Source organism: Ranitomeya variabilis, chromosome 5 (genome assembly GCF_051348905.1).
Source record: "Ranitomeya variabilis isolate aRanVar5 chromosome 5, aRanVar5.hap1, whole genome shotgun sequence".
NCBI lineage: Eukaryota > Metazoa > Chordata > Amphibia > Anura > Dendrobatidae > Ranitomeya > Ranitomeya variabilis.
In genome coordinates, this window is record NC_135236.1 from 197,248,581 (window position 1) to 197,271,322 (window position 22,742).

General features: G+C 40.4%; 1 protein-coding gene across 5 annotated transcripts in view; it reads left to right on the plus strand.

Moving 5' to 3' along the window:
* The window catches only part of FBN1 (fibrillin 1), a 408,947-nt gene that overhangs the window by 334,193 nt on the left and 52,012 nt on the right, over positions 1-22,742 (plus strand). For all 5 annotated transcript variants that reach the window (XM_077263717.1, XM_077263719.1, XM_077263721.1 and 2 more), the window contains 13 exons: positions 3,325-3,396; positions 3,482-3,607; positions 8,340-8,462; positions 12,323-12,448; positions 13,873-13,989; positions 14,343-14,471; positions 16,062-16,181; positions 16,269-16,394; positions 16,641-16,790; positions 17,278-17,343; positions 17,437-17,553; positions 18,818-18,937; positions 19,388-19,510. In XM_077263717.1, coding sequence (XP_077119832.1) covers positions 3,325-3,396; positions 3,482-3,607; positions 8,340-8,462; positions 12,323-12,448; positions 13,873-13,989; positions 14,343-14,471; positions 16,062-16,181; positions 16,269-16,394; positions 16,641-16,790; positions 17,278-17,343; positions 17,437-17,553; positions 18,818-18,937; positions 19,388-19,510 — 1,515 coding nt within the window. The remainder of the gene's footprint in view (positions 1-3,324; positions 3,397-3,481; positions 3,608-8,339; positions 8,463-12,322; positions 12,449-13,872; positions 13,990-14,342; positions 14,472-16,061; positions 16,182-16,268; positions 16,395-16,640; positions 16,791-17,277; positions 17,344-17,436; positions 17,554-18,817; positions 18,938-19,387; positions 19,511-22,742) is intronic.

The following is a 22,742-nucleotide window of genomic DNA, read 5'->3' on the forward strand; positions in this document are numbered from 1 at the left end:
CTCACTCAGGGAAGCCCTGGGGATATATTGAAGTATGGACTCCCACTGGGACTCTGACAAGGGTCTCACATCCGCCACCCATTTCTGCTTAATCCTTAACGGATGCTTCAATAAAAAAGTATCCATCAAACCCCTGTACATCAAGGTAATGAACCCCCTTGTACTCCTCCGAGGCCCAATAAACTTCAACATGCTATCTGACTGCAGAATCATGCACGACCCCTCATTTTGACAGTTTAGGGCGTGTCTCAACTGCAGGTACTGAAAGAACATCTTCTGGGATAAAGGAAACTCGGTCCTAAGGGTACCGTCACACAGTACCATTTTGATCGCTACGACGGTACGATTCGTGACGTTCTAGCGATATCGTTAAGTGTCTGACACGCAGCAGCGATCAGGGATCCTGCTGAGAATCGTACGTCGTAGCAGATCGTTTGGAACTTTCTTTCGTCGCTTGATCACCCGCTGACATCGCTGGATCGTTGTGTGTGACAGCGATCCAGCGATGTGTTAGCTTGTAACCAGGGTAAACATCGGGTAACTAAGCGCAGGGCCGCGCTTAGTAACCCGATGTTTACCGTGGTTACCAGCGTAAACGTAAAAAAAACAAACAGTACATACTTACATTCCGGTGTCAGTCCTCCGGCGTCTCAGCTTCTCTGCAGTGTGAGCGCCGGCCAGCCGGAAAGCGAGCACAGCGGTGACGCGTCACCGCTCTGCTTTCCGGCTATGGTGCTTACACACTGCAGAGAAGCTGAGACGCCGGAGGACAGACACCGGAATGTAAGTATGTACTGTTTGTTTTTTTTATGTTTACGCTGGTAACCAGGGTAAACATCGGGTTACTAAGCGCGGCCCTGCGCTTAGTTACCCGATGTTTACCCTGGTTACCCGGGGACTTCGGCATCGCTCCAGCGCCGTGATTGCAACGTGTGACCGCAGTCTACGACGCTGGAGCGATAATCATACGATCGCTGCGACGTCACGGATCGTGCCGTCGTAGCGATTAAAATGGTACTGTGTGACGGTACCCTAAGTGTCTCGAATGTTTTGATAACATCCCCATCAAGCAACTGAGACACGAACCAAATGCCAATGCGCCTCCACTGACTGAACCCGCGCAATCTCATAAGCTCTGACAATCTAGGATCAAACCAAATTGGCATATATCTCGTAAATTCCGTTACTCCCCTCCATTGCTTAATTTTCTGCCAGACTTTCCCCAGCATAGCTATTGTTGGGAATTTTGGGGGGTTAATTCTGAATCTACCTGCTTCAAGACCGGCTAACAATGGGCCCTTCCCCACCGCATGTTCAATGATTATCCCCACTGAAGAGCTTTGTTCTGGTTCTCCCCAACTGAACATATGTTGACATTGGGATGCTATATAGTAGATCCATGGATTAGGGACCTCCAGACCACCCTCATCCTTTGCCCTTTGCAGATGTTCCAATTTAATGCGTACCCGTCCACCCTTCCAAATTAAGTCCCTAAATAGAGTCTTGATCCTATAAAAGTTACTCTGAGGCAACCACACTGGAGCATTATGCAATATGTAAAGGAGCTGAGGCATAAGTATCATTTTGATCAAATTGGCTCTACCTGTGACCGACAGAAATAGCTTCTTCCAGGCCCCAATCTTCTGCTGGAATTTCCAAGCAAAGGAGTCAGGTTGAGCCGCACATAGTCCTCTATTTTGTCTGAAACCACGATGCCCAGATATTTAAACTCATGTAGCACCCTTAAGGGAAACCCAGGGTCTAGTGTCAGAGGAGCCGCCGCGTTCATGGGCAACAACACAGACTTATCCCAATTAATAGATAATCCGGAAAGAGCCCCAAATTTAGTAATACTATTTATTCATAACGGCCCCCAGAGACTCCTGCGCACCTTCCAAGAACAATAACACGTCGTCCGCGTACAAGGCTATCTTTTCTTCATAGTTTCCATACCGAAACCCCTTTACATCCCTACCCCTCCGTATCGCCGCCGCCAAGGGCTCAACAGCAATTGCAAACAGCAGAGGAGACAAGGGGCACCCCTGCCATGTTCCCCTATATAAAGGGAAATCCCCCGACAAGAGCCCATTTACCCGTATCTCAGCTGCACCCATCTTATAAATCTCTCCCCAAAACCTATAGCCTTCATGACTGCCCACAAATCCCGCCACTCCACACTATCAAACGCCTTAGCAGCGTCTAAAGACACCACAACCCTCCAACCCATTTTATCCACCTTTACCTGCTTATTGAGAAACAATCTTCTAAGATTACACGCTGTTTGTCTTAGATCATAAGCGGAACAGAGAGTTGGATTGGGTGGTAGACAGAGATGAGACAAGATGTAGAGCGGTGCAGAACTGTGGAACGCTTAGTGGGTGAGAGTGATACGTTTACATTCGTACACTCTGTAGCGGAAGGGCAACCAGTGCAAAGACTGGCAAAGGGTGGTGGCATCAGTGTAGCAGTTGAATAGAAATATGATCCCGGTTGCTGCATTCAGGATGTGCTGGAGAGGGGAGAGTTCAGTAAGAGGGAGATGAATCACAGCAACAGTAGGAGTTCTTGCAGAGTCAAAGGTAAGGAAAGGTCACATTCTAGAGATATTTTTGAGGTGTAGGTGAGATGAGTGAACAAACGATTGCATATAGGAATTGAACAAAAAATCTAAATCATATATAACATCAAGTCAGCAGGCATGCTGCTTGGGAGTTATGAGAGACCCACACACGGAATTGGCAATGTTGGGTTTAAGTAGGTTAGTAGAGGAAGGAAACACAAGGAGGGCAGTTTTAGACAGATTCAGTTTTAGACAGAGGGAGGACATAGCCAGGTTAGCCAGTTTTGGCTTCTTCTTCGCCTTCAAGCTTCTGTTTATGATAATACTTTTTTATGTCCCTCATGCATTTTTATTACCCACTTGCATTCATATCATCATCACTCAATTAATATACATAAACCATTGTCAATAAAAACATTTTCGAGGCACAAGAATTCTAATAGAAACAAATTCCCCTAAAAGCATCACAGTTACATGAACTCAAGTCCCATATGAACTCAGCAAACACAAATTGTATACCTACTACATAGCTGCCTTGTTTAAAGCCAGGGAGGAATGGGAGGAATTCTAGGAAAATTAGATTTTGCCTACTACTGCGTCACTAAAGATAGCGGACACAGGTGTCTAAAGTATCATTACTTCTCTGCAAGGTAATACTGCCACTTACTAATCTAAAAAGAATGTTATGTACATGTTCAGTCATTTTTAGAACACCAATATACCTTTTATTATTCTCATATGCTATTTCTTGTTTTTCCATGCAGATGACTTTGCGGCACTGTGTGGAAGTGCTCGTCCAGGTTTCGTCATTGATATCTACACAGGACAACCAATTGGTAGGCTTAATACAAATTTTCTACTTTATTATGTAGCATATGCCCATATTACTGAAGACATGAATCGAATCTTTGTCTCCTTCAGATATTGATGAATGCAGAGAAATTCCTGGAGTTTGTGAGAATGGAATCTGTATAAACATGATCGGGAGCTTCCGTTGTGAATGTCCAATGGGATTTTTCTATAATGACAAACTGCTTGTCTGTGAAGGTAAGCAAGAAGCTAATATAGCTGGTAAGAACCACCACTAAGTCCTTGTCATATGTGTAAACCTTGAGAGCCCCAATACACTCACCAGTCACAACCAGAATAAATATTTCTTACTTTTTCTCTAGATAGTTGCTCTTGTCGGAATGTGTTATTAAACAAGGTGTCATTTTAGAGCGCCTCATTGGAAACATTTTTTAGAAAATGTATAGTGGAAAAATGGATGACTTCATTTTATTCAGTTCAACAAAGACATAAAAGTACACAATTTAGATCTTGTTCACAATTCATTTTCCGTAAAGAGTCCGACTCTTCCTAAATTACGTCTGCTCTATCTATGCCCTTGACACATATTATACAACACGATGGCTTTGGGGAAACATTGCGCTTACTTAGGCTACAATCTGTAAGTTCCTATCTGTACCACATCAACAAGACTTCAACTGAGAACATCTGAAACTTAAAACTCAAGTATCCAACAAGGTAAATAAACGGGCAGCATATTTGCCAATCTGTAAACACGGCGGAGGCTTACAGGGGGTAATAGTGCCATTCATAAAGTTTCTATGCAGACAGAGAAGCAGTCACGGAGGAAAGAAAAGGGTAAATTCTCTAACTGAGAAAGCAAACAGAACTCCAAAGGAGGATAAACAGGATACTTAGCCGATCTACTGCTGTAGGCTTCATTTATACTTTAGAATATAGTACATATTCCATTTTCACGAAGAACCAGCCTATAGCTCTACCTCTGCATTACTAGCTCTGCTTCTGAATCAACGGCTCTGTGTTTCACTCATTGTGTTGTAGTTTAGGGACTTTTCCAAGATCATTTGCTGGTTAATTGATTTGTTTAAACAATCAAATATCTTGTTATACAAATTAGCTCCCTTCAGAAAAAAAGGAATCTATATCACAAGTGTCACCTATTGCAGGTAGCTGCCCTCCAGTCAGATTCATAAGTAGAGTCCTATGGGCACCATTGCAAAACTGAGACCTCGGCTCCCATCAGCATATTCGTCAGATGTACATTCCCCTGTAGAGTTCTAGATCCTATAAAGACATATGTGTTCACTCATCTTCCCCAAATCCAGTAAGAAAAGAAAAAATATACCGTACATAAAATAAATAAATTTCACAGAAAACATGGCAGTGAGATAATTTTCTAAGCAATTCTTTTAAATAGCAGTCATACAGTTACAAAGTAACACATATCACTGTATTGTTACTGAATAATTCCACTATACTAAAACTAGTATACCAATAATAAATAAAAGGGCTAAAAATCGCCACACAGTGACCATATACTGTATTATCACCACAGTGTCTGAGTAGCATCTTGTTACTGAACAAAATCCACTATGTCTGTAATGTTCCCGATTCTGTAATAATGTTCCCCATCCTGTACTAATGTCCTCTTCTGGCCTCTATTCTGTGATAATGTCCCTCATCCTGGCCGTTATCTTATAATAATGTCCCATGCCCTGGCCCCAATCCTGTAATAATGGCCCCCATACTGGCCCCTAACCTATATTAATGGGCATCTACCCTGTAATAATCTTCCCCATCCTGGCTGTTACCCTGTAATAATTTCCTCTTCTGGCCTCTATCCTGTAACAAAGTCCCCCATCCTGGCTATTTTCCTGTAATAATGTCCCCTGCCCTGGCCACTATCCTGTAATAATTGTCCCATACTTGCCCCTAACCATATTAATAGGCCTCTATCCTATAATAATGTCCTCCATCCTGACCATTATCCTGTAATAATGTCCACTGCCTTTGCCTCTATCTTGTAATAATGTCTCACATTCTGGTCCCTATCCAGTAATAATGGACCCATTTTGCTCTCTATCCTGTAATAATAGCCCCTAAACCAGATCCAAACCCATTTTATTGAACCCATATCCTGTAATAATGGGCCCCATGCTGAAATAATGGCCTCCGTCCTGTAATAATGCTCCCCATCCTGGCCCCCATCCTGCTTCTTATCAGGTAATGATCAAAATAGACAAAAATGTGTTGATCAACCTCCAAATTACGTTGCAAGGAAGAAAATGGATGCTGAGTCCAATTGATCAGGCTACATTACTCTTTACTTTGTCAGAAAATTAATATTGTATAAGGGAATTGCACACTAAGAATAGGCACAAAATGGAATGTTTTTAAATGCTTTTAATTTTCTACCCTAGTATCCAAACAAAGTTATTACATCGCACAGTGAAGTATAGCAATGTTTCGGGTCATTCCGCATTCCTCTATATCCACTGCATGTAGTACCACTGGGTCCCTTTTCCTATGGACAGTAGTCATATCCACTCTTTTTCTCTGGATCCTTAGACAACCCAGCGATTCAATCCCTTCATATTCTGGTATAAGTGGATATTCTACATTTTTTTCATCCAAAAAATGTATTCCACACATGTCCTATTAATAGCATGACGGAGGGTACATTACCCAAAACGTTGATAGGCTGTGTGCACACGATGCGGATTTAGGCTACGTTCACATTTGCGTTGCGTCGGGCGCAGGTTCGGCGACGCATAGCGGCGCATGCGTCATGCGCCCCTATATTTAACATGGGGGCGCATGGACATGCGTTGTCTTGCGTTTTGTGACGCATGCGTCATTTTTGGCGCAAGCGTCAGGGTGCACAGGACGCTGCATGTTGCATTTTTTTTGCACCAAAAATCAGGCCAAAATTGGACGCATGCCTCACAAAAAGCTGCATTTTGCATGCGTTGTGCGTTGCGTCGCCGACGCTGTGCCGCACAACGCAAATGTGAACGTAGCCTTAGTGCGGATCTGCGTTATTTTCCGCGCAGAAACGCTGCAGATCCACACTGTGATTTACAGTACAATGTAAATCAATGTAAAAAAAAAAAAGCTGTGCACATGGTGCAGAAAAATCAGTGTGGAATTGCTGCGGATTTCAAAGAAGTGCATGTCACTTGTTTTGTGCGGATCTGCAGCGTTTCTGCACCCCTCCATAATAGAAATCCGCATTGGGAAAGACTGCAGAAAATCCGCACAAAATCTGCATCAATTCCGCACAAAAACTGCACTAAATCCGCATAAAAACTGCGGCAAATCCGCAGCTTTGGATTCTGCCAGAAGATGCGGATTTTGTGCAGAAAATTCTGCACCTCTTTTCTTACGTGTGCACATAGCCATATACTTTTCGGTGTAATAACTTTTCTTGGATATAAGGGTAGAAAATTAAAAACATTCAAAAACATTCTGTTTTGTGCCTATTCTTGGGGTGTTATTCATTTATGCAATATTAATTTTCTCTCTTCCTGACCCCTATCCTGCAACAATGCCCCTTATTTTGTAATACTTGCCCCCTTATTGTAAAAAATGTCCCCCATCCTGTAATATTGTCCACCATCTTGGCATTCATCCTGTAATAATGACCCCCATCTTGTAATATTGATTCTCTATCCTGTAATATTGTCCCGTCGTGTAATATTGTCCCCCCATCCTTTAATATTGTCTCCCATCCTGTAATAATGTCCTCCATCCTGGCCCCCATCCTTTAATAATAGCCCCCAGCCTGGACCCTATCCTGTAATAATACCCCGTCTTATAATATTGTGCATCAGTCTGTAATATTGTCACCCATTCTGGCCCCCATCCTGTAATATTGGCCCTCATCCCTTAATATTGACCGCCACTTTTTAATAATGCTCTCCATTGTGGCCCCTATATTGTAATAATGTCCCCTATCCTGGCCTCCATATTATAATAATGGCCCCCATCCTGTCCTCTGTCTAGTAATATTGTCACCTATCCTGGTGCTCTTCAAATATACATTTAAAATGAAAAAAAACCACATTATTTTACTACACCTCATTTCCGTAACAAACCGCTTCCTCTTCCTCCACATTATCCAGCACTGGGGGTGCGGTGACACATGGTAGAGATGCCACACACCACCTGTAATGTGCCTGCTGCCTACCTCTGACAGGCTGATGCCTTGTGTAGCTATTCTGGTGCAGGGAGTCAGTTTCTTTCTTTTAGGCCTCCTACACATGTCCGTGTTTCCTGTACGTGTGGTATCCGTGAAAAAAAATTGGATGCTACTCAAGCAGTGTCTGACTGAAGAACATTGGGCCCACAAGAGGATTTAATTCTGAAGGCCCAGCTTTCTCCCCCACTCAAGCGCACAATAGCAGCTGCAAGGTTTGCACTATGAACTCTCCTGAAGTCAGGGCCCATCAGAGAATTCTCCGGTTGTCTGGTGGGTCAGTCCAACTCTTGCCACAAGTACCCATTATTACCTAAGGTGCTATGCACATGTCCAAACACCAATACAAAACTATGGATCTGTGAAAAGCACGTACAGCACACAGATGGCATCAGTGTGCCATCCATGTGTTGTTTGTATTTAACATTGCAAAGTATAGGAGAAGCTTCATAATTTCATTTTTTCTTTATCCATACCGGAAAACCACTGATGGTAAAAATGGACACATAGATGACACACTGATAACGATAACACAATGACCCAAAACACTGATGATACCTCTACTGTTTTTCACGTACGTGTTTAAAGACGGATGTGTGGAGGAGGCCTTGCAGAGAGCTGATATGCATAGTCATTTTCTATGGAGCATTGCTAATATTCTTCTAGTTTTCCTAAGATATTGTCTCCCTAAAAGAATGTTGTTTTTTTTAATACTAAAGATTTCCTTAACTTATTTTAATGTATAAGTGACTGATTTCCTTGTTTTTCTAGATATTGATGAATGCCACAATGGGCCAGTATGTCAAAGAAATGCCGACTGCATTAACACCCCAGGGAGCTACCGCTGTGACTGCAAGCCTGGCTACAAGTTCACTTCTACTGGACAATGTGTCGGTGAGATATGATGTAACATCTGCTTCACACCTCTCTTGGGATGAATTCTCGTTCCTACACCCAATTGATTTAGTATGTGAAATATTAAATGATGGTGATAGGACAAGTTAATGGTTATCTACTGTATTTGCCAGTAGCATGTTATCCTGGATAATGTCACAGTGCAACTATATGTATGTACTGACAACATGTTTGGTTACGTAACTGTTGTACGTGGTGGTGTTACAAAGCATGTTAGTACCATAAAGTAGCGAGCTGCTGATCACTATGAGAAACTCATCATCAGTACTTGCTATACACTGAGCGTGCATTTTACATTATTAACTTAGCATCCTGAAAAGACACTGGGGCATTTATGGTGTTAGGTTTATATTGTAAGGACTTCTCAATAGTATTCATCTGACTGTATAGTTACAAGGTGAAAAAGAAGAGTAAAACAAATTGCGCCTGCTCAGAAGTGAATAACATTGTAAGTTGCTGACTGCCTGGCGTCATCATGAGAAGCAAGTGCTCTCTTGGCACAGCTATGACAGAACTTCTAGCACCGCTTTACTGAGAGAAGACTTGCTGATGATGCCAAATGCCACCACCAACAGTTAAGACGTAACTAGGAAAAAAATTCTACTATGTTATCTCTTCGTGGCATTCGTCTCTAAAACATTATTTATAGGAAAGAATAACCCTGTAATATGCTTTTTACTGTGATACTGTACTTCAGGCCCCCACAACTCTATCATACGGAGGCAGTACCTGCCGCCATACCGGCTTTATGCACACAACCTTGCCGTTTGCAGGAGGCATTTGTTGAACAGATAAACTACTGACCTTTACCAATTATCCCTGCTGTTGCAAAATTCTTTTTTAAATGTCAGAAATAAAAATGATAGAAATATTTTTCCTTTAAGATTTATTACAAGAACACACGGAATTGGTCTTGCTTTTTTAGATGGTATGGTTTTTATTAAGTAGCAAGACCTGGGCAAAAGTAAACCCTCAGAAATGTTGTCATGAGTTCTTGATTTATTATTGTTTTGGGTCATGTGTTCTGTCACACCAAACACACAAGCACAGAAATGATCCCAAAACATGATTCTCTTTGGCATCAGTCTACTTTTACCCAGCCAGAAGACCATTTCTCTTCACCCAAACACTGTTGAAATGTTGAGAGCTTTTCCCAAGTCTTTGACTCTATGACTCAGTAATAGCTGGATTTGTGTATTAAAATTTTTCTTTGAACCTAGAACAGAAGAGTTTTTGTGAACTGTAAAAAAGAATGATGGAGATACTAAATTTCACTTTCTTCTCCAAGTTTGTCAAAATCAGTCTATAGTTTTTCTCCAGGTCCCTCTCCTGATGAGGAAGCCTATTTTTCCTGCACTTTCTCCATTCCTATCATGAAAACCCTTTGTCTGTAGGGTGTTGATATATGGTGGCTTGGAAGTCCTCTGGGGTGGTTGTATAAAGATGTTTATAATTTCCCTCACAACCACTATTGTAACTCACCCAGTGGAACAGGAAAACTGTTTGAATATCAGATATGCAGAACAATATTGGTGATCGCATTGGCAAGTCATTCACCTTCCTGCTATTCTCCACATGTTCATTTGATAAGCACTAAGGGAACCAACCTGGCTAGCTATTGCAGGCAGTGTTTTTCGCCGGAAATACCTGATATAAAGAACATCATAATACCGCGGGTACATACAAGGGTGAATTTGTGCTTAAAAAAATATATAGAAAACTAGTGTTTTTAACAGTTTAAGGTATAACTAAAAGCCTAAAAAGAACAAAAAAAAAGAACATGTTGTTCTATCTTGGTGGCAAAACTGAAGGGCATCACCTGTGCTATGGAACCTCTCAGTTATGCTTGCCTCTGGCTATAACTATTACAATGGAGATGGGTCTCCAAACTATTTATACAAATCTACAAAAATAACAAGTAATAGAAACAAATCCAACATTACAAAATGTGCAAGAGACGAGAGCGAACCCAAATACTCAGATTACCAGAGTGTTTTCACATTGCTCCATCATGATGAGCAGAAAAAAAGCAACTTTGCATCTAGTTATAAATCACTGCGAAAAAACATAATCCTTTTTATAGATGCTTTTAAAGGTAAGGTACCGCGTTTGTAGATCATTAATAAATCACTGTAATGTAGCATAACATGCTGCTATAACCAAGTTTTAAATGCATGTGAAACAGATTTCGTGTGTTATATGTGTTTAAAGAAGGAACTGGGGGCTGACATCTTGGTTTTGCAGCAGTAGCAGGGCACTAACAGTGTCATTTTACAGCACCCCATGGACATAGGAGATAATAGACCGGCGAGGACCCTATCTTTAACATTGGAGAGGTGTTAGCAGTGAGCTGGGCACGCCTCTGTGGGCTGCACAACTCACTGCTGTAGGTGTGACTAGCAGCCATTTTACTATAGCCCAGTGCTCTCTGCCCAGCTCCACTTACTCTCTATCACAGGAGCTCCATTCCCAGCCTGCAGAGAGAGGTGACACCTGACACCTCTCTCTGCCATACAATGTATCTCCCCTCCCTCCACAATGCCTGGCCATTCACTGCAGACCTGGAGCTCCTTCTTACCTTACTGAGGGATGAGGCACAGACAGCTCTGCACAGACAATGCTGCTCCATACACACCACATAAACTAACTGTGCTTCTGATGCACTAACTGCTGGTGATAGCAGATCACAGGGCAGTCACACACAAAATGGCTCTGCCCTGTGATGCTGCTCTTCATTCTGCCCCAGGGATATTAGACCACCCAAAAGGGGAGGGAAATGCTGATGTCAGCAGTTACTGCCCAGATTTTCCAGCTAACAGTAAAGCTGGTAAGTCTCACTAGAGCTGCTTGAGGTCTAAAACGGAATATGCTCCCCCTAGTGGTCAATATATATATTTGTAAGAAAATATATAATATTTTTCATATAGAAATGTTTGCAAACAGTGCAAACATTGCATTAATACATTTTATTTACTATTTTAAGCTTAATTTCACAAAAAAACAAACTACAAGAAAACTGGTGGCACCTTCCCTTTAAAAATGAGGGGTCACTGCCAATTAAAGTAACATTCCAGGCAAAATGAATTCTTCTTTTAGCTTCCAAACGTTTCCAACTGGTTCATCAATTTTTACTTTTTTTTTAAAAACGTCACAACATTTGGCACACATATATTCCAATTATCACCTGGAGTGATTTTATGTATCCCTGAAATTCTGGCAAATGTTTTGCAAAACTTGTGAATTTTGTGCGAAAAGTTCGTAAAAAAGTTTGTAGACAAAACTCATAAAATCTCCTGCACGAATGATTTTGAAGAATTTTTCACAAAAAATGGCAATGAATACCACAAGAAAAAAAAGAAACGTGACTTAAAAAAAGCAAAACAACGAATTACATGCAAAGCTTTTTGCTTTGAATATTTCTTTAATTTCCTTTATTTATTTTTTTTCGGGTACTAGTGAAATGTGTGCAGGCAGGAAGCAGTATTCTTGCAGGTATTCCTATATCATATAAATGTAGTCGATGGACGTTGTATTGCTTTATCCTGTTTTATCAGTATGGAGTTATTGAGATTCAGTGCACTCTCCATTGAGACTGGCACACAAAACACTAATCTTGATGAAGCACCCCTTAAGTGTTTAATCCAGTGATCAGCACTTCTACTGTCATTACCAAAGGTTTATGACACTGTAAACATGACATCCAATGACCAATCCAACCAGTCTGTGTCATGTCTGATGATAAGTGTTGTAGAATTGCTGTTATTCTCTGTTTTGCACAAGTCTCTGTTCTGTTTAATACTTCCCTGTTTTTCTGACTGTTTCTTTTTATCTCTATAAAGATCGGAACGAGTGTCAAGAAAATCCGAACCTCTGCAGCCATGGAGAATGTCATGATAAGACTGGAGGATATTACTGTGTTTGTCATAATGGATTTAAAACCAATGAAGATCAGACCATGTGCCTAGGTGGGTTGTTCACGTTTTTGTGTAAATGTGAAGGATAACCTAATAATACATATTTGTGTATAGAAGGGGAGACCTATTTAATGATACCTATCATCAAATGAATGATCTGCAAAACCCACCATACACGAGATGGCTATCAGCCATTGATGGTTTGGCTGATTGTTCTGACGGCAGTCATCTCAGCCGGTTCTCCCATACAGAGGGGCACTCATTTGGCCAAGCACTCCTGTGTTCTCTATGAGAGACATGACAGTGGTTTATCTCTGAAAGAACAAAAAGATCGGCATTCCAAAACTGGACATCCGTATTCTTAACTTCCCCGACTATCATCTGTCTAGAGCCTTCATACACATTAGATAATCGGCTGAAAAGGATGACAAAGAACTATGCTGAGAACGATGATGTTTTGTGCAGCATAAAAGATAATTTCACCTGACGAACAAGTGTTCTTCTTGTTCATTGGGTGATCATCATTCTGTTTAGACTGCAAGATTAAACAGAAATAAGCATGTTCCTAGAAACGTTTGTTCATGATAATCTTGAAAGTAAAGGTACCTTCACATTAAGCGACGCTGCAGCGATAGCGACAACGATGCCGATCGCTGCAGCGTCGCTGTTTGATCGCTGGAGAGCTGTCATACAGACCGCTCTCCAGCGACCAACGATGCCGAGGTCCCCGGGTAACCAGGGTAAACATCGGGTTGCTAAGCGCAGGGCCGCGCTTAGTAACCCGATGTTTACCCTGGTTACCAGCGTAAAAGTAAAAAAAACAAACAGTACATACTTACATTCGCGTCCCCCGGCGTCTGCTTCCTGACACTGACTGAGCTCCGGCCCTAACAGCAGAGCGGTGACGTCACCGCTGTGCTTTCACTTTAGGGCCGGCGCTCAGTCAGTGTCAGGAAGCAGACGCTGGGGGAGGTATGACGCTGGGTGAGTATGTACTGTTTGTTTTTTTTACTTTTACGCTGGTAACCAGGGTAAACATCGGGTTACTAAGCGCGGCCCTGCGCTTGGTAACCCGATGTTTACCCTGGTTACCAGTGTAAAACATCGCTGGTATCGTTGCTTTTGGTGTCAAACACAACGATACACGGCGATCGGACGACCAAATAAAGTTCTGGACTTTATTCAGCGACCAGCGACATCACAGCAGGATCCTGATCGCTGCTGCGTGTCAAACTAAACGATATCGCTAGCGAGGACGCTGCAACATCACGGATCGCTAGCGATGTCGTTTAGTGTGACGGTACCTTAAGGGTTCGGCTTGCAAGATACGTTAATTGCCTTCCTGTTCTATGGTCGACCATCATTGGTTTAAATTTTTAAATGGATAAATAATAATATATGTTCTTAATATAATAGAATGTAATATTGTATACAGTGTTATTAAGAAATCTTTAAAAAAAAATTTGTTGTTGCAGATATTAATGAGTGTGAACGAGATCCCTGTGGTAATGGAACATGCAGGAACACAGTTGGCTCTTACAACTGTCGCTGTTTTGATGGATTCATTCTGTCCCACAATAATGACTGCATAGGTAAGATGAGCGTTAATGGGTTAAATAGCAGCTAGGATAATTCTTGGTTCCTCAAAGGAAAAGCTCCCCTGTTTGGTCCAGTCTAGTCAGTATTTTGTTTTCGCCTACACAAAATTCCATAAAGTATTTTCACTTTGAAGACAATCGAAATATTAAGGAAATGATTCAATAAATCGTTTTTGGATTATATAATCCTCCTAATATTAATCATTGTGACAAATAGCCTTAAATTCTGCTGGATCGTAAATGACTGTAGCGTCCTTCTTTTTGTCTACATAATTGCGGGAGGTTCAGCACTATACCGATTGCTTCTTCTAACGCTGTACCCTGTTTTTATATTGTATTTTTTATAGATATTGATGAATGCACTACTCTGAATGGTCAGTTATGCAGAAATGGACAGTGCGTTAACTCCATTGGGTCTTTCCAGTGCATATGTAATGAAGGATATGAGATGGCAGGTGATGGAAGAACATGTCTCGGTAAATATCAGCGTTTCATCAAATATGAAAAATAGGACAGTAACACAAACTGAATCCATTTATTGCGGACTGATAAAAAAAATCAGGTATAACTCATCTATGGATACATTCCTTATAATCAAAAAGTTCTGCATTCCTATATTCCCTAAGATAAACTCATTTGTAGTTATATTTCTTATAGGATTGTCTGAGATGGACAAACCATTTCCAGATTTCCCCCAATAACAGTAGTGGCTGGTCCAACAATTAGAGTTTAAGCTGTAGCTGAGATCAACACTTGGCACTGGCATTAGTTCAGAAGGACAAGAGATATCCACTGATTTCAGTGTGAATGCAGTGCATGATAAAGCCTTGGTAATGAGGCAATCGTATATAACCTCAGCCTAAAAATGATTTGTAAGGGTATGTGTACACATTGAGTGTTTGGATGTAGAATTTTCTGCACCATTTCTGCATTTCTTGGTAGGAAATTGCAGCGAACAATATGCGTGTTTTTGTTCAGCAATGATGACTATTTGTAGCTTATAAAGCTAGCTGAAAAAATGAAGGAAGAAAATTTATATAAAGAGATAGATAGAGTAACCAGCAAAGGTAAACAAACAGACAGCTGAGAGCTGATATTATCAGGCTGGGAAGGTCCATGGTTATTGGGCCCTTCTCAGCCTAAAACTACCAGCCTGCAGTCACCCCAGAATGTCTGTATACGGTTCGGTGCCATGAGTGCCTGTACCACCTTAGAATACTTGGACGTGATAACGGCTTACCAAGCCTCTGGCACCTGCACTCCTGTAGGAATCACAACTGCTGTGTTGGCTCTAGCCAGATTTCTAGCTCTGGTCTGTGGTCAACCTCACACAGCCAGACACGCAGAACCTCTAGCTCTGCTGCACATAAAACCAACACTGACACACCCAACCCTTACCTGCAGGTTTAAATGTGAATCGTGGCCATGGGCCACTTGCAAGACCTGGACTGGGGGAGGAAAGATCCGTCCTACTACATTCCTACCGATTTTTCCAAAAATAAAAGTCCATATCAGGTTATATATAAAGGGATATTTACATACATACATATATATACATACATACACATATGTGTGTGTATATATATATATCTATATACGGTATGTGTGTATGTATCTATATATACACACACACATACTCACATATACTCACAAAATGGTGGAGTTTCCTCTTCCTTCTGGCGACATTACATCCTTTTCATTTTATTAACACTTCTACGTTTTTTGGAGAAAAATGCAATGAAAGCACAGCAAATGAACAATCATTTTTAGACCTGCGTTTTTATAACGTTTTTTGACTGACTTCATTGAAGTCAATGGGTGAAAAAACGCTAAAAGAATTGACATTCTGCAGATTTGAATATGTACCAAGTCTGCAAGTCACAAATAAGCAACGATGACAATTCAGGATTCTTATCCACTTTGCTGGCGTCAGGAGTCCCTTCAGGTTTTGTGACAAATTTGTGCCGCAAAAACTCACCGTGAGCACACAGCCTAAGAGATGTTGGGTTTAACTTTCTGGCTTCTTAGAAAATGAAATGTTTACAATTTCTGATTGCACTTCTTAGATATCAACGAATGTGCTCTTGATCCTGGGAAATGTGCTCCTGGAACTTGTCAAAATCTGGATGGCTCGTACCGCTGTATTTGTCCGCCAGGATATGTTTTGAAAAATGACACATGTGAAGGTAACAAAACAAAAGGATTCTGAACAAAGTGTTTGAATGTGAACTTTGATGACAACCTGACCTTGTGCAACGACTGTATCTTTCCAGACATTGATGAGTGTGTTGAAGAGCCAGAAATCTGTGCCTTGGGAACTTGCAGCAACACTCCTGGCAGCTTCATCTGTCTTTGTCCAGAGGGCTTTGTGCTTTCCTCTACTGGAAAGAGATGCAGAGGTAACCACTGCTGAAATTACAAGTAATAAAATAAAAATTAATAATTCACCATATCAACCAAACCTGTATTGCCAAGAAGACCTCAAACTGTAGTGGTTATGCTCAAAGCTATAGCACTGTATTTGCTTAGACGCAGCATAACATAAAAGTAGATAAATTTATCAACTGTGTTCTTAGATTAAAGTTTTTACCATTGTCAATGTAACATTCAGAGTTTTGTATCAGCTATTTCTTCCTCTGTAACAGATGTCAGAGTTGGATTATGCTACTCTAAGTTTGAAGAAGGACAATGTACCTCACCCAAGGCTAAAAATCATACGAAAACTGAATGTTGCTGTTCTTTTAAAGCAGCTGGATGGGGATCTCCGTGTGAAATCTGCCCAGTGGAAGGAGATGGTATGATCTAAGAGTTTACCTTGGTTACACATATCAAAGAAACCCCATAAGACATATTTCATACAAAGCTACAGCTCCTTTATTAACTGAATGAATGCTACAGAATGACAGGAATCACATTTGTAACATAACCTCGACTTACAAAATAGTCAATTCACATCTAAAAGGGAAAGAGTTACTCAGTACAACAACAGAAACCAGGTTTCCACCCATCTAAAGCTGGCGAGGGGCTTGTTTTCAATGTACTTGAAAGTTAAGAAAATTTTTAGATGTCCATGATGTGATGTCCAAGTAAATGCATTCCAGAGGAAAATATGACGACCACTCATGTAGATGATGCCAAGTTATAGCAGGAGAAGCACATTTTTTACTTTCTGTGGCTAACATCACGTGGAGGGTCATAGGTTGTATAGCTGACAGCGTCTTGCTCGGAGAGTTTAGATGCATTGGTGGATACTGTAATAACATTACATTATTTCTTTTGAAGAGAGTTTCAAAGAAATCTGTCCATATGGACTTGGCAATGAAGTTGGACCAAGTGGGGAACGACTTGGTAAGATGTCATATAAAGTGATAATACAATTATGGGGAAGAGACCTCACACTCAGAGATTGACATTGCCTGGATTATTCATTTCCTCCTGTAGATATGGATGAATGCGTGGATCCAGAGAAATGCAAGAATGGAATTTGTATTAACACAGATGGCTCCTACCGGTGTGAATGTTCCTTTGGCTATGTCCTCACAGGGGAAGAATGTTTGGGTAAGTTGATTTAACCATTAGGGTATACATTAATAGCAGGTCAGACATCGATTATCAAGTATCCAGCCGTGTTGATTGCCTAATGAGAACCATGCTTGAATCCATAACATAATGTGAAAAGAATGCAATGATTCTCCATTGTGTAATTTGGGAGAAGCTGAAAGTACACAGACTGTATGAGCAGTACATGGAATTTACCATTAATCCACTATTTTATAAAAAGTTTCATCTTTAAGACCTTGCCTACATTTTCTCCTTACTATATGATTAGTAGACAGTTTAAGGTATAACCAAAAACGTTAAAAAAACAACAACAAAAAAGACCAGATTGTTTTGTCTTGGTGGCAAAACTGAAGGGCTTCACCTGTGCTATGGAACCCCTCAGTTATGCTTGACTCTGGCTATGACTGTTACAATCGAGCTGGGTCTCCAAACTATTTAGACAAATGTACAAAAATGACAAGTAATAGAAGCAACATTACAAAATGTGCAAGAGACGATCTCAAGCGAACCCAAATACTCAGATTACCAGGGTGTTTTCACATTGCCCCATCATGATGAGCAGAAAAAACAGCAACTTTTCATCTAGTTATAAATCACTGCGAAACAAAATATACCTTTTTATAGATGCTTTTAAAAATCAAGTGTCACTGCCGATTAAAGTAACACTCCAGGCAAAATGAATACACAGTCTTGTGTAAGGCCTATTAGGTGCACTGCAGAATCCTTGAGAATGTAATGGTCTTTCGTACCTTCCATTTGGAATAAATGGTCCCACTCATTGCATTTTCGCATTTTGCTTTTTTTTTTGTCTATTCTTTGCCTGTTTTTTTTGTTACCGCCTAATTCTTCTTTTACCTTGTGCCTTTTTGAGGTTTCCAAATGTTTCCATCTGGTTCATCAATTTTAACTTTTTTTTAAAAAAGTCACAACATTTGGCACAAATTTATTCCAATTATCACCTGGAGTGATTTTATGTATCTCTGAAATCTTCGCAAAGGTTTTGCACAACTTGGGAATTTTGAGCAAAAAGTTCGTAAAAAAGTTTGAAGACAAAATTCATAAAATCGCATGCGCGAATGATTTTGAAGAATTTTACACAAAAATGGCAATGAATACCACAAGAAAAAAAAAGAAAAGTGACTTTAAAAAAAGCAAACAATTACATGCACAGTTTTTTGCTTTGAATATTCCTCTAAAAGTTATTTTTATTATTTAATGAGTCACTGGTGGGTGGTGATTTATATTCATTGCTGTTTTCTAGATATTGATGAGTGCTCTGTAGGAAATCCATGCGGAAATGGAACCTGCAAGAATGTGATTGGTGGCTTTGAGTGCACATGTGAAGAAGGGTTTGAGCCTGGGCCAATGATGTCATGTGAAGGTAATCATCACCAACCTGGACATAGAATTATTATAAAATGTAATTCAGATAGTTCATTGGGGTGCGGAGAAAGGTACAAAGTCGGCAAACTAATGTAGTTCTTTATTAACTTAACTACTTGTTCTCAGCTACATATAAATGACTTAGGAAAACTTAGTTTAAAGCCACAGAAGCATACTGTTCTTTATTTCTTCTTTTTACCTTTACCAATGATTCATTCTCAGTCGTCTTCTCTGACTAACACTGGATATATAGTCAGCAAATGTAAAATATAATTTCTACTCTATTTAGAATATCATGCATTAAAAACAATTAGATACGTCAACTGCTTGTAGATGATTTCCATGTAGTAACATGATGAATAAAACTGTATTGTAGGGCTTCATCAGGAAAGGTATACATTCATTGCTTTCTATTTTTTTCTGTGTTAACATGTTATTGTCTTAACAGATGTCAATGAATGCGCCCAAAATCCCTTACTTTGTGCTTTCCGGTGTCATAATACCTACGGATCATATGAATGCAAGTGTCCTGCTGGCTATGTTCTCAGAGAAGACAAGAGGATGTGCAAGGGTATGTTTTTACGATTAACAGTTTTATCTAGAGATAAAGCTTCAAAACCATAATCATTTATAATGTGTGTTAAATTGTTATTAATGATGTAATATAGAATACATGGCAAAATGTAAGCATCAAAACCTTATTTTTATTTGAATCAAGAACCTTGTTTCAAATCAGATCCATCTACAATCGTAGTTGGTTTAAGTACAAAGGTATCATAAAGACAATCACCCTTTTTTACCATATTTCATCAGTTCTTATCATGAACTGCTTAGGGAACATACATAGAGAATACTGCCATTGTAATGTAGAATAATTCAGTTGCAAATGAAGTTATATATATTTATATATATTGTGGTAGATTGGCTCACTTGGCTGCACATAGAGGTAGACACAGGAACACTGTCTCTTTAACCTCTAATGACCGAAGATACTTTCGTTTTTTGCGTTTTCGTTTTTTGCTCCCCTTCTTCCGAGAGCCATAACTATTTATTTTAGCAGTCAAAATGGCCATGTTATGGCTTGTTTTTTTTGCGGAACAAGTTGTATTTTTGAACGACACCACCGGTTTTAACATATCTTGTACTGGAAAATGGGAAAAAAATTCCAAGTTCGGTGAAATTGCAAAAAAAGTGCTGGGTTGTTTTTTTTTTACCATGTTCACTAAAAGCTAAAACTGACCTGCCATTATGATTCTACAGGTCATTACAAGTTCATAAACACCAAACATGTCTAGGTTATTTTTTATTTAAGTGGTAAAAAAAAATCCAAACCAGATAAAAAGGGGATAAATTGACTCAATCTTTGCATTGTGTGTCTTTGTGTGCCGCACTAAGCATGGAGAACAAAAAGAAGAGAAGATAATTGTCTGAGGACTTGAGAACCAAAATTGTTAAACAATAACAATATCAAGGTTACAAGTACATCTCCAGAGAGCTTGTTACTCCTTTGTCCACTGTGTGCAACATAAGCAAGAAGTTTACAACCCATGGCTAATCTCCCTGGACGGCAGAGAACAATTGATGAAAGGTTCCAATGCAGGATAGTCTGGATGGTGGATAAGCAGCCCCAATCAAGTTCCAAAGAAATTCAAGCTGTCCTGCAGTCTCAGGGTGCATCAGTGTTCAGTGTCAGCGCAAACTATCCATCAACATTTGAAGGAAATGAAACGCTATGGCAAGAGACCTTTAAAATGCTGACAAAGAGACGTAAAACAGCTAGACTGCAATTTGCCAAAATGTAAGGCTATGTGCACACGTAGGAAGGGTCCTCTGCGGGTTCTCCCGCAGCGGATTTGATAAATCTGCAGGGCAAAACCGCTGCGGTTATCCCTGCAGATTTATTGCGGTTTGTCTTGCTGTTTCCGCTGCGGGTTTACTCCTGCACTTGTTTTACTATTGATGCTGCATATACAGCATCAATAGTAATGTTAAAAATAATAAAAAAATGGTTATACTCACCCTCCGACGTCCCGATCTCCTCGGCACTGCACGCGGCGGTCCGGTTCCAAAGATGCTACGCGAGAAGGACCTTCGTAACGTAACGGTCATGTGACCGCGACGTCATCGCAGGTCCTGCTCGCATAGCAACCCTGCGACCGGACGGCCGCGTGCAGCGCTGAGAGGTGAGTGTATCATTATTTTTTATTTTAATTCTTTTTTTTTTTTCCACAAATATGGTTCCCAGGGCCTGGAGGAGAGTCTCCTCTCCTCCACCCCGGGTACCATCCGCACATGATCCGCTTACTTCCCGCATGGTGGGCATAGCCCCATGCGGGAAGTAAGCGGATCAGTGCATTCCTATGTGTGCAGAATCACCGCGATTCTGCACAAAGAAGTGACATGCTGCGGATTGTAAACCGCTGCGTTCCCGCGCGTTTTTTTCCGCAGCATGTGCACAGCGTTTTCGGTTTCCCATAGGTTTACATTGTACTGTAAACTCATGGGAAACTGCTGCGGACCCACAGCTGCAGAAACGCTGCGGATCCGCAGCAAAATCTGCAACGTGTGCACATACCCTCAGTCAGTAAGGCAAAATCCTTCTAGGAAAGCATCTTGTAGACAGACAAGACCAAGATAAAGCTGTCTGGTAAAGCCTATCATTCTATTGTTTACTGAAAACAGAATGAGCCATACAAAGAAAAGAACACAGTACCGACAGTCAAATATGGTAGAGGTTCAAAGATGTTTTGTGGTTGACTGTGTGAAAGGCATAATGAAATGTGAAGATTACCAAATGATTTTGGGTTGCAATATAGTGCTCAGTGTCAGAAAGCTGGGTTTGCGTCCTAGGTCATGGGTATTCCTGCAGGACAATGACCCCAAACATACTTTAAAAAAACACCCAGAAATGGATGGAAACAAAGTGTTGGAGAGTTCTGAAGTGGCCGGCAATGAATCCGGATCTTAAAATTGCTTTTGGGAGAAGGCACCCTTCAAATATAAGCAATATAAAGCAGTTTGCAATAGAAGGGTTGTCCAAATTGTGTAAGAAGCTTGTTGATGGTTATAGGAAGTGATTGATTTCAGTTATTTATTCCAAAGGGTGCAACCAAATATTAATTATTAATTGAGGGTGCCAATAATTTAGTCTGGCCCATTTTGGGGGCTTTGTATGAAATTATGTCCAATTTGTATTTTTTTTCTCTGTTTTTTTGTGTTGTTCCAATACACACAAAGGAAATAAACGTGAATTGCAATCATTTTCTGGGAGAAATACTTCATTTTCTGGAACAATTTTAAGGGTGTCAACACTTTTGGTCATGGCTGTATAGATATATATACATTTCTATATCGTCCAAAAATGGTACATAGCCAATTAAAACCAATTTCATGGAAGGACAAATGGTCTGCTGTACTGGGGTGGTAGGCACAGTGTGCATAAGTTAACATACTTTCCACACTATGGTCTGTGAGTAATAAGTTGTAGCATGCTGTACTTTGATCCGCATTTCGGATTAGACATGCCTATTAGAAGTCAATGGGTGTGCAAAAAACTGATCACATGCGAGTCCATATCTGTTTGTCAGACGTTTTTCACGGATCCATTACAATTGTTAACATAGGAATCTTTATTTGGCCTGTTATAGTTTATCAAATTGTTCATTTATAAACTGGTTCCCATATGGTTGTACAAAGCCGACATATGGATGACGTACCCATGTAAAAAATGGACATACTGATGATGATAAAAATGAGAAATTGTCTGGTTTTTTTTCTGCTTGAAAAAGGAATAATTTGCATAC